This window comes from Myotis davidii, unplaced genomic scaffold (assembly GCF_000327345.1).
Source record: "Myotis davidii unplaced genomic scaffold, ASM32734v1 scaffold570, whole genome shotgun sequence".
NCBI classification, from domain to species: Eukaryota; Metazoa; Chordata; class Mammalia; order Chiroptera; family Vespertilionidae; genus Myotis; species Myotis davidii.
In genome coordinates this window covers 4,087,047-4,098,283 of record NW_006283631.1, presented here as the reverse complement: position 1 = coordinate 4,098,283, position 11,237 = coordinate 4,087,047, and the positions used below count along the sequence as shown (strand labels likewise).

The following is an 11,237-nucleotide window of genomic DNA, read 5'->3' as shown; positions in this document are numbered from 1 at the left end:
TATATAGAGAGAGAGAGAGAGAGAGAGAGAGAGAGAGAGAGAGATTGACGTGAGACAGACACATTGACTGGTTGTGTCCTGCACATGCCCCTACCAGGCTAGGGAACCTGCAACTGAGGTCTGTGCTCTTGATGGGTATTAAATTGTCAACCCTTTGATCTGCAGGCCAACACTGGCCAGGGCTCTTTTTCTTCCTTTGAAAATCAGTTAGTGAGGTTCTGCTCCTCAGCTCTGGAGGCTATTCTGTTGGGGGCAAGGTCCCTCCCTTGTCTTATTTTTTCCCTTTATCCCTGATACTGCTCTCATTCCCAGACTGTCCCTCCCATCTCCCCTTTACATATGTTCTCACTCTTTTGAGTTTGAAATGTGTCTTTGAACAGACATATACTCTTGAAAAATATGAGCAACATTTAGTGTATTTTTCATTTTCCAAATGATGCTATGCCATAGACTGCATTTTATTTCTTGCTTGTTTCACTCAAGATCTCTACATGGTGTTGTATGTGTATTTAGTTGCCTCTACCGCTACAAAGTGATTTCACAGTGTGCACCCACCACCCACCACCCACCACATTTTACCTAACCATTCCCCTAGTGATGGGCCCACGGGTGCTTCCACCTTTTCACTTACACGGACCATGCCAACAATGGATAACCTCATACCTGTCCCCTTGTGGATGTGAGCAAGAATTTTTTTGGAATAATCATCCCAGAGTGGATCGTAGGGAGGTATAAGGCTGTAGAGGAAATATTTTTACATTTCTGCACAGTTTGGGTTTTCTGAGCAAATTTTACTGAAATGTTGGACCTGGGCTAAGAGAACAAGCTTTCAAAGTTAATTTATGACTGATTAGAAGTGAGAGACCATCTTGAGAGATTTCTCTTCCCAGAGTATGAGTTTACCTTTCAGGGTGGGGCTGAGACCCAGGTTTGGAGGCATCCCTGGTTGTCTAGCTGAGGACAATCGTCTTACCCTCTTCTTGGGAAGATTTAGGTGCATCCAAAAGGGTCACAGTAGGAAACCAGTATCTTTCCCAAGGAGCAAAGATCTTTCTTCCCTTCTCCCAGAAGAGTGCAACAGCTGTCCATCCCTTATTTAAACACCCCAGATTCATATTTTCAGGGTTCCCTAACTATAGTATAGGCCCTAGAACAGCCGTGTCCTTTTATGTAATGATGTTTACTTTGAATTTATATTAGTTCACACAAACACTCCATCCATGCTTTTGTTCTGGCCCTCTGGTCAGTTTAAGAACCCATTGTGGCCCTCGAGTCAAAAAGTTTGCCCACCCCTGCCCTAGAATGTGTAGGATGTTATTTGGTTCTCCTAGTGTTGTCCTAGGCAACGGAGGCAAAGGGAAACCAGTGAGGTGATTTGCTGTAAATGATAATAATGATCTGCTTTGCTCCAGAAGCCTTGTTTGCATGAGACATTAAAAATGCAACATTATGCATATCCTTAACTTCCCTAGGTTCTGATAAATTGCTTTCCAAAATGGCTGTCCAATTTACATTCCCACCAGCACAGCATGAAGAATTTCTTTTCCACATCATAATGAAAGGGCTTTCTCGGCTTTGAAGTTTCTGGGAGAATTTCCATCCAACAACCCTTTCCCATGTCTGAAACAGGCCATCTTTTTGGTGACCACAGACGTATTTGTCCGATTGCATTAGGGGCTTGCAGCAGTCTCCAGTGACTTCTTAAAGCATTGCTTCTTAAACCATGAGAAAAATCAACCACCCTTCTGTAGCAATTGTTGCATTTCTCTCCATTTTTATTGCCTTTTGCTATCATAAGAAGTATTCCAGGTCCTGGGAATCAGACCACCCTTTTCAGGTACAATTATTTTAATACACTAGTACATGCCAACATTTGGCCATGGTCTAGTTTTACTTTAAGAACTATTCTTTTATTGATGTGTTTACTACTTGGAGCAGTTACAGAGGGGATCAAACTACCATGACTTTACCATGGACTTAAAGAGAAGGCATTTCTTTGCATGCTGTGGGAACTTCAAAAGTCTCACTTAGTCATTCAACAGATAGAGCATAACCCTAAGCATTGGTGAAGTAATAGTGATCAAGGCAGACATAGTAAGTAGATCTACCCCTTAGTAGAGAAACGAATAAAGCGAACTATGGCCTACTTATGCAATGGAAAATTTAATAGATGCTAAAATGAATAAGCTAACTCTACATGTATGAACAGATGTATTTTTAAAAGATAATCTTAAGTTCAGAAAGCATATTGCAAAAGATACACAAAATGTAATAACACACATGTAAAATCCCCAAACACTCAGGGAACTAATACCAACCTCGGGAGCGTATTCACAACATCTTCTTTCTGTTTGTAAAGAGAAATATTTGAAGTAAATATTCCCACTGTGGTGGGAATGGGTATCACCTGTCTTTACTTTTCTGAATTTGTCAACTATTTCTGAATTTAATAAAAATAAAAGTGAGTTAGAGAACACAGTGCAGTGAAGCAAGGAGACTGGCAGGGGTTAGAATCTGTGAGGAATAAAGATTGTGCCTGTGTTGGGGGTGTTCCTTACACACGCCCCCTTGTGGAGGAGACCCTTTATTTTGCCTTGGGGGTGAAGGTCATTAAAGGACCTTGTCTTTCTCCTGATTTTTGCATTTATTCCTGTTGAGGGGAGGGGAAGTGCCATATTAAGGCCTCCTTTAATCTAGATCTACAAACTGGGAGACAGATAAGCATGAAATGTCATGTTTGGAATACATTCTATTGTTTTGTTTTAGAAAACAAACCAGTCCTACAGTCCACTGACATGACAATCTATCCAGGGAAGTGCTGTAGAATGGGTTAAACAGCAGAAGTAACACATAGGAATAAGATTATTCCCTGCCCCCGCCCTGCAGAGTGGTATGGAGTAAAGAAGGTAGGTTTCAGAACCAGAAGATCTGAGTTTGTACCCTGCCACCATCATTCACTAGAGTTCTTGGGAAACATCTTAATTTCTCAGTGTTTTCAATGCACTGCTCAATCTGTAAAATGACAGTGATTCCTCAGCTGTCTCCTTCAGAGAGTTTTTGCCCCAAATCAATTCATGGGTAATTACAGTAACTGTAAAGAAATAATAAAAAACAGTGATAATGATGGTGATTTGACCAAAGCAAACTAAGAAGCTCCTTTTTATGCATAGAAAATATACTGGGTTTTTTTTTTTTTTTTGCTTCCTAGCTAGAGAAATATATGTAAATCTTTCTGAAATGAATGACTTGTTTAAGAAACATTGATGTTAGGTGCCCGAGAAACATATTTCATTTTCTAAAAGCAAGTGACATACTTATCTGTCTGTTTTTGTTAGTGTGTTGTCAAACCTAGGGGTATGGAATGTAATGAGATGCAAACATAACAAGATGTAATGCAACGTGACCATTTGAAAGGGGAATAATGACATGTGCATGTCTGATGGGGCTCTAATGAGATGTACAAATAGAAATGCACATAGAAATGTGCATGGGTAATGGTATAATGAGATGCATAAATGGATGGGTGTAATGGTACAGGCATTTAAGGGGATGTAATGTGATTTATAAATGGAAGCATTAAATGGGGAGGGTGGAAAGGGCAGGTTGTGATAAGAAGGAGAGAGAAAGAATGCAGTGCTATGCATGAATGGAGGAGCTAATAATATGTGCATGATGAGGATGTAATGAGATAAAAATGGAGTGGCATAATGAGGTTCACAGATGGAAGGATGTAATGAGCTGTGCAGAAAGGAGGGAATAATGAGAAGCATAAAAGGAAGGATTTAATACTCTGCATAAAGAAATGGACATAAAAAGATGTGAGGATTGAAAGGAGGAGTAGCAAAAAAGGGACATTGGTGGAGGGATGGGGAATAACAAGGTGGGCAAATGGAGCACTCTAATGAGATGCTGAAATTAAAGCGTGCAATGAGGTGTGCCCATTTAGGGAATAATTAGACACACACATAGGATTATAATGAGCTACCTGGGCCCTGATCAGACATGGACCATAGCATTCAGTTCTTACAAAGAAAGTGAAAATGGAAAACCATTCAGAGCAGAGCCACAGAGATATCTAAATTGTTACAGACTCAGAAAAGAGAAAACTAAGCAGGTGATTGAACCACAGCCTAGGAATTTAGGAAGTAATGCTTGTATAGGTGCTGTTTGGGGTATTTACTCTGTGCCAGGTACTCTGCTGGGTGTTTAATTAAATGTGTCATCTCATTTCCCCTTCCTAGAAACCCTATGAGGCAGATGGATTATAGATGAAGACTGAGCTACAGAGAGGCCAACCAACTTATTCAGATTACCAGAGCATGTCTGTGGTGGAGATATGAACCAAGCCAAGCCAACTGGATGCCAGTTACCTTTGTCTTCCTCTGGTGCTTCTGTAAAAGCAGTCTGTCACACCTCCTGCCTCAGAATCACCTGGATCACTTGTCAAAGATGCAGAGTCCCAGGCTCACCCCAGTGAGTACCATTTGCAAGTTCCACAGAAGCCCTGGAAACTTGCATTTTATAAACTCTCCAGGGCGTCCTGCATGCACTAAGGTCTGGGCACTATTTAGTGAGACCAACACTAGAGCGGGGGATATTCTACTGCTTCCCATTAGCTCTGAGAAAAGATTGTGAAGAAAGGGACATGCATTCAGCATGAGCAACGTGGGCTGGCTGCAGGGGCACTGTAGCAGGAACTGCCAGGCCCTGGGTGAGGCATCAAGTGAGTCTGTATTTGACAGGGGACTTAAAAAAAAAGTCCCCTTCCCTTCAGATTGGTCTTCAATAGGAGCCCCACATTATATTGAAAATAGTATAAAATGCAAAAATGTATTGAAAATAATTAGATTCTAGGAAATGTTTGTTTGCTGAATTATAAAAAAAAAAAAAAGATCACTCCATAGGCTTGCAAGGACTTTGAAGAGGATAATGTGTTCTTAGAACCCAAAGTCGGCCAATCTACATGCAACTTTCAGGGTTCTAAAAAAAGTAGATAGTGCCACTGTCCTCCTTCTTGATATGTCTAGTATTGAGATATTTAAATTGCTATGATTTTTTAGCTTAAAACCCTGGAATTTATATTTTGAAATGGGTGTTAATTTTGAATGACTACTCACATATTAGTGACACAGCCTCTGCTCAAAACATTTTTAGAAGTTTCTCTTGGGATGTTTTTAGAGTATATTCATGGAGTGGTCTCTTTTTATAATAGGACCTGGGCCTGGAAAAATTTTGGCTGTTGGGAAAATAAAGCTCATTCTCAAGAGATGGAGCCTTTGTCATTCATTTTTTTTTGGGGGGGGGGGGTTCTTGCAGAGGAAGTGTAATATTAGCTACCATTTATTAAACACTTACTATGTGCCAGTCACTGTTCCAAGAATTTTACATGTATTATATCTTCTAAATCTCACCAAATCTCTGTGAAGTGGGTACTAGTATTTTCTGTACATGGCAGGTAGAGAAGATGAGATGCAGAGGACTTAAATAAAAGAATTGGTAAGTGGGAGAATCAGGATTTGAAACAAGACCCCGAGCTTTTAACTACCACACTTTGAACTTGCTTGAAAAGAGGTGCTGTTGATTCTAATAGTTCAGTGCCCAGTGTTTATAAGTAGTCACACACCATTCATAATCATGTCAAGGGAAAAAGAAAAAAATTTCCCTCGTGCATTGATTATTTAAGAAAAGAACCTAAACCACTATTGGATTAGCAGACATTTCAGAGGAACTGCATACCTCTGTTCCCCCAGGAATAGAGTTATTTCGTTAACCATTTTCTAAAGTCTTTCTTTTTTTTTTTTCCAATTTCCCTGACTGATGCAGAACATCTGGCTGACTGTGAAGGAATGTTCACTACAGTAGTAAAATTGACGTGCTTCGTTATAGGACAGTCTGGCTTGTGTAACCTGAAGGAGGTACAATACAATACGTGTGATAAACCAAGAGTTAAATAAGTCAAGAAAATATTTCTTATGCCAATTTTAATTTCTTTAAAAAAGCTTAGGTAAAAAGAAGTACAATGTATGTGGAGAGTGGTGTATATCAATTAGCCAAGTATAAGGGTAATAACTTCCTAATTTTTCAATAGTGAATGGGACTGTCACATTCAATGTGTTTACAAAATCATATGCAATCACTTAATGAGTTGTGTGTAAGGAATTGTTTAAATGAGGGGTCCTATAGATTGTTATAATGGATAGCTCTTAAGGGGAAACATGAATTCAAATGGAGGTAGGGAGAGTATTTGGGGAGGCAAAGTTTAGAATTTGGCTGGACTTTTACACTCAGTGGTCCCAAGGCATCAATAAAAGTCGTGCTTGTAAAAGTCTCCAGAAGATGTGTCAGTTCTCAAGGACTCTTCACCTTCGAGCCTCTCCTCTTACGTTAATCACATTAATCCCAGAGGAACATTTACCAGGCTTCGGCGCAGGAGTGCGAGTCCACTGGTAGTACATAAGCTGTGATAAAAATTCATCTCACGCTTAAGCTAATAGTCTCCCGGTGCCACCTAGCATTGCACGCCTTACGCACAGAGCCTGGTGTAAATGCGGCCCTAGCCACAGCCTCTCTCCCCTTGCTTGGTTGTCTGTCTGCCTTAGCCTTGGCCAGCCTTGTGATAAATGAGCTTGTGTCCTTGTTTGCCAGGGGGAACAGCAGAGCATCCGTTGGGGCTGGGAGGAAAAGCAGAGGGTTCTTGTGCAAAAATGCACAAATCCATCATCTTCTTTGTTCAGAAAATAACTTTTTTTTTCTGGGCTCAAAAGAGCATCTTTATGTTTCTCAAATCAGGTTTCCTAGGTGCAGACTTTTCTTCAGCATTTTAAATCTCTCCTTTGGTCTGCATCTTTACCCTCTATCATCTCAAACACAGATCTGCTCCTACATCCTTGAAATCTTTTACCCTTTCATTACCACTGAGCCCCCCACCCCCCAAAAAAGGAAAGAAAAGAAAAAAAAGCTCAGTTTAGCACTTGAACAGCTGATCATTGCTGGAAAAAAAGAATATTTCCATTTTACTTTAAATCTATCATCTCAGATCCCAAATGGATGTTCCTCATTAGTCCAATAATTCTGCTATTCTTCTCTACTAAGTTCATCATTTCTTTCTCTAAGGATTTCATCTCAGACATTCTCTTTCCTCACACCTCCCACATTCTACCCCTCATTTTCCCACCCCACTTTTCGCTGATGGCCTCACCTCTTATTTCACCGAAAAAGATGAAAAGCCATCAAAAAGCACTAACACATCTTTCCACCATCCAATCTCCTACTTGATCTGGGTCTGCATGCAGTGACTTTTCTCTCTCATCTGCTTACTATTTTCACTCTCTATTGCATCATCCCAACAACTTACAAACATGCTCTGGGGTTTCCATATTAAACCATCTCCATACTTCCTCCATTACCAGCCCATTCAGCGCCAGGCTTTTACAACAGCTTTCTACATATGCTGTTTCCTTCCTCATTCTTTCCTTCCCAGCATTTCTCCACCGACTCCTGTTTGCACCTTGCCCTTAAAACTCCATTAAAATTGCCCTTTCCAAGTTGCCCAAATGGATGGACACTTTTCCGTACGCATCATCTTGATCTGGCTGCCGAATCCCATCCATGCCCTGACTCTTTCTCGGACATTCTCTTGATATCTGTGACCTCTACACTTCCTGGGTTTCTTTCGTCCCTCGGCTGCTCTCTGGGTTGATTCTTGAACTGGGTCCTTTTCCTTTCTATACTCTTCCCAGGTTGCTTAAATCTCCGCGAGGCTTTCATCACCTCTATGCTGAGGATGTCCTCATTTATATTCCTGTCCTAAACCGCTTCACATTTGCCTGCTAGACAATTCCACTGGAACATCCCATAGGCATTTTCCGTGTGAGAGGTTTGAAAGCCTCCCTCCCCCTCACACCCCACCCATTAGTTGGTTCTGTCCCTTTTATCTCCAAAACGTGTATGGATGTGTCATTTATCCTATCCCGATTGGGACCGTCCCAGTTTAAGCTGCTCTTTTCTCTCATCTGGATCATCAGTCGTCTCCTGCCTGATCTCCCTGGTTCTGCTTTTGCCCCTGTCTGATCTAGTCTCCACACCGCAGACTGAGTGATCTTTTGAAGACAAGCTGGGGAGTGTCTGCTGCTCCAACTCTTTAGGGACTCCCACAGACTACAATAAAATCGCAGCTCCTTGCCATGGCTTACGAGGGCAATTCCCCCAGATGAACTTGCCCTTTTGGTCACTGGGCTCCACCTTGATCCTTCTATTTCCTCCAACGCTGTGGAAGGGGAGTGAGTTCCCTCTGGGTAGGCATGCCCATCCACAGTGATATAGGAAGAAGAAAGGATTAGAACTTTCACTTTACTTTTCATCTCATGCTTTAAAATGTCCATTTTTGAATGTGTTTTATAATGGAAATGAGTGTAATAATACATGTACATAATCTATAAGTAAATAAATGCAAACATGGAGGGTGCCTGCTCAGAAATTTTTCTGATGGGAAGTGTGATTTAAATTCAGAGGCGATTGCTCTAATATGCAAGGTTTTTACCTTGCTTTTCTTATTCTTTCTCTCCTTTTGGTTTTTGATCTCAGGGTCTTTGTGCAAAGCTTTCACTCTGCCAGGAAAACTCATCAGACACCACCTCAGAGAAGCCTCCCCTGACCACCCAACAAATGCCCCCTTCATTACTTTCTTTGGGCATTTTATATTATATTTTTACTAGAGGCCCAGTGCACAAAATTCATGCACTCGGGGGCGGGGGCAGTCCTCAACCTGGCCTGCACCCTCTCACAGTCTGGGAGACCTCGGGGGATGTCCGACTGACAGCTTAGGCCCGCTCCCTGTCAGTCAGACATCCTTAGCACTGGCATGGAGGTGGGAGAGGTTCCCACCACCGCTGCTGCACTTGCCAGCCATGTGCCAGGCTTCTGGTTGAGTGGTGCTCGCCCTGTGGGAGCACACTGACCACCAGGGGGCAGCTCCTGTGCTGAGTGTTTGCCCTCTGATGGTCAGTGCACGTCATAGTGAGCAGTTGAGAGGCCTTAGCATATCATTAGCATATTATGCTTTGATTGGTTGAATGAATGACTGGATAACTGGACACTTAGCATATTAGGCTTTTATTATACAGGATAGTCTCTATCAGGGTGGAGTCGTCTATTTATTTACTTGTATATTACTTTCTCCAACAGGGAAGGGCATGATTGCTTATGTTGGGTCTCTGCACAGTGCTTGGCATAGAGCATGCATTCCCCCCCAAATAGTTTTAGCTGACTGAATGAATGTAGGATCACCTTTACCATTATCTTTACTATGATTTTTCTTTTGTCTCCTCCATGTCATTGCTGGTGTCATTCCCTTTACATGGAACCATTTTCTTCTTTCTTTAAAAAGCCCAGACTCTGTATTTTAATGCCCACTAGCCTCCCAACCAGTTCACTCTCCACCGGGATTATCCCAGACATTGGCATCTACAGCCACACCTTGACCTTCAATCTGTCCTCCCAAACCCTTGCCTTCAATTTCCTGCCGTGATTTGCATTTTCAGGGAGTTCACCCCTTAATCCCTGGATTGACCCCTTGGCTTGCCTTCTTTGGATAGGCTCTTATTCACACATTCTTTTCATCTCCTTACCTCACCTTTGGTTTTTAGACACTGCCTATCAGATTTTCCTGGTTCTGGGCTCATAGCCCAGCATAGGTCCCCACCCCCATCTAGGCTTCTGCAATTCCAAACTGTCAGATTTTCCTGGTTCTGGGCTCATAGCCCAGGGGTCCCCACCCCCATCTAGGCTTCTGCATTTCCAAACCGAATTCTCATCTACTGCATTCCCATCTAGCTTGCTCTGAAAGGGAGGTTCACCATAGTTAACCTCTCTCCAACACCATGATTCATTCACACTGCCCTCCCTTGAGGCTGGCCTGCAACACTTGTCACTCACATCACACGTGTAGACTTAAATTTCTCCTAAGAATTTGAATAGTTAACAGCCTTTGTATAATAAGCCCATTTCTTATTTACTTCCTTACGCATTTATTTATTAAAGTGCTGTATTAACAGTGTATCTCAAAACACTCAGTCTAAGCCTCAGGAGCATCAGGTCTCCTTTTGTTCCACACAGAATTGCTGCTTTGGTTTTATTTGGGCTTGGACAGAACTGCCAATTACTCTGGGAACTGTCAAGTGTGTTTGTAGTGATGTGGACTGAAAACAAATCTCCAAATGTTAGCCAGATGGGGCCCATTTTGTTTCAGCAGCAAATTTAAATTTTTTTTTGTTTCCATAATGGGCATAGTCTTGAGACCTCATCTCTATGGCATATGGAATTTCTCCAGGCTTTGGGAACTGGAACATGTGTGTCAATAAAGGAGACTTCTCTCTCAAATTCTGGTCCTGGAACAATTCCCCAGTCAACTTACTGTCTGGTCGTCTGATGATCAGAGCAACTCTGAAGGGTGGAAATATTAACTGTTTCTCTGTTTACTCCATGGAGACCATTCTCCCCATTTCTTAAACAAATCAATGGATTTTCTACCCTTTTAAATAAATCCTTATTTTATAATGAAAATTGATGATCTTTTCTTTATTTAAGTAAGCTGCTCATTTACATTTCCTTACATTAAACAGTACAGTGGGGCCTTGACTTACAAGTGTCCCAACTAACTAGTTTTTCGAGATACGAACCGTCTCTCGGCCGATTTGAGTTGCGAGCTAAAATTCGGATTACGAGTCAGCTTCAGATACTCCACCGCTAGTTGGCGCAGTGAACATCACAGTGAACGCCACAACATCAGCCCAGCATCACGTGTCTCACTCGTTCACTTTAATGATTTGACATACGAGTAATTTGAGTTATGAGCTCGGTCACGGAGCGAATTAAACTCGTAAGTCAAGGCCCCACTGTATAACTAAAAGTGGTACTTGTACAATGAAATTTTTCCCCTGATTACAAAAGAAATACATACTTTTTAGAGAAGATTTAGAATATACTAGTCCCATCAACCAGAGCTAACCATTGCTCACATTTGGGTATATTTCCTTTTGGTTGTTTTAGTGGGCAATCCTCTAAATAATCTTTATATAAATAAATTTGTATATTGCAAAGTGGTATTTCACGTAAGTATAGTTTCATGTCATTAAACATTTCCCATGGGGAGGAACCAAGATGGCGGCAAGGTAAACACCAGAAATTGCTGCCTCGCACAACCACTTCAAAAATACAACTAAGAGACAGAAGGACATCAC

General features: G+C 41.6%; 1 protein-coding gene across 7 annotated transcripts in view; it reads right to left on the bottom strand.

Annotated features, from left to right (window-relative positions):
• The window catches only part of VEPH1 (ventricular zone expressed PH domain containing 1), a 209,373-nt gene that overhangs the window by 30,927 nt on the left and 167,209 nt on the right, over positions 1–11,237 (bottom strand). Inside the window, exon 12 of one of the 7 annotated variants that reach the window (XM_015565578.1) lies at positions 2,285–2,347. The exons of the other annotated variants lie outside the window; for them this stretch is intronic. Within the exon in view, the coding sequence (XP_015421064.1) occupies positions 2,300–2,347 (48 nt within the window). The 3' untranslated portion in view covers positions 2,285–2,299. Of the gene's footprint in view, positions 1–2,284; positions 2,348–11,237 lie in introns of those variants that run through there. 7 annotated transcript variants of the gene reach the window in all.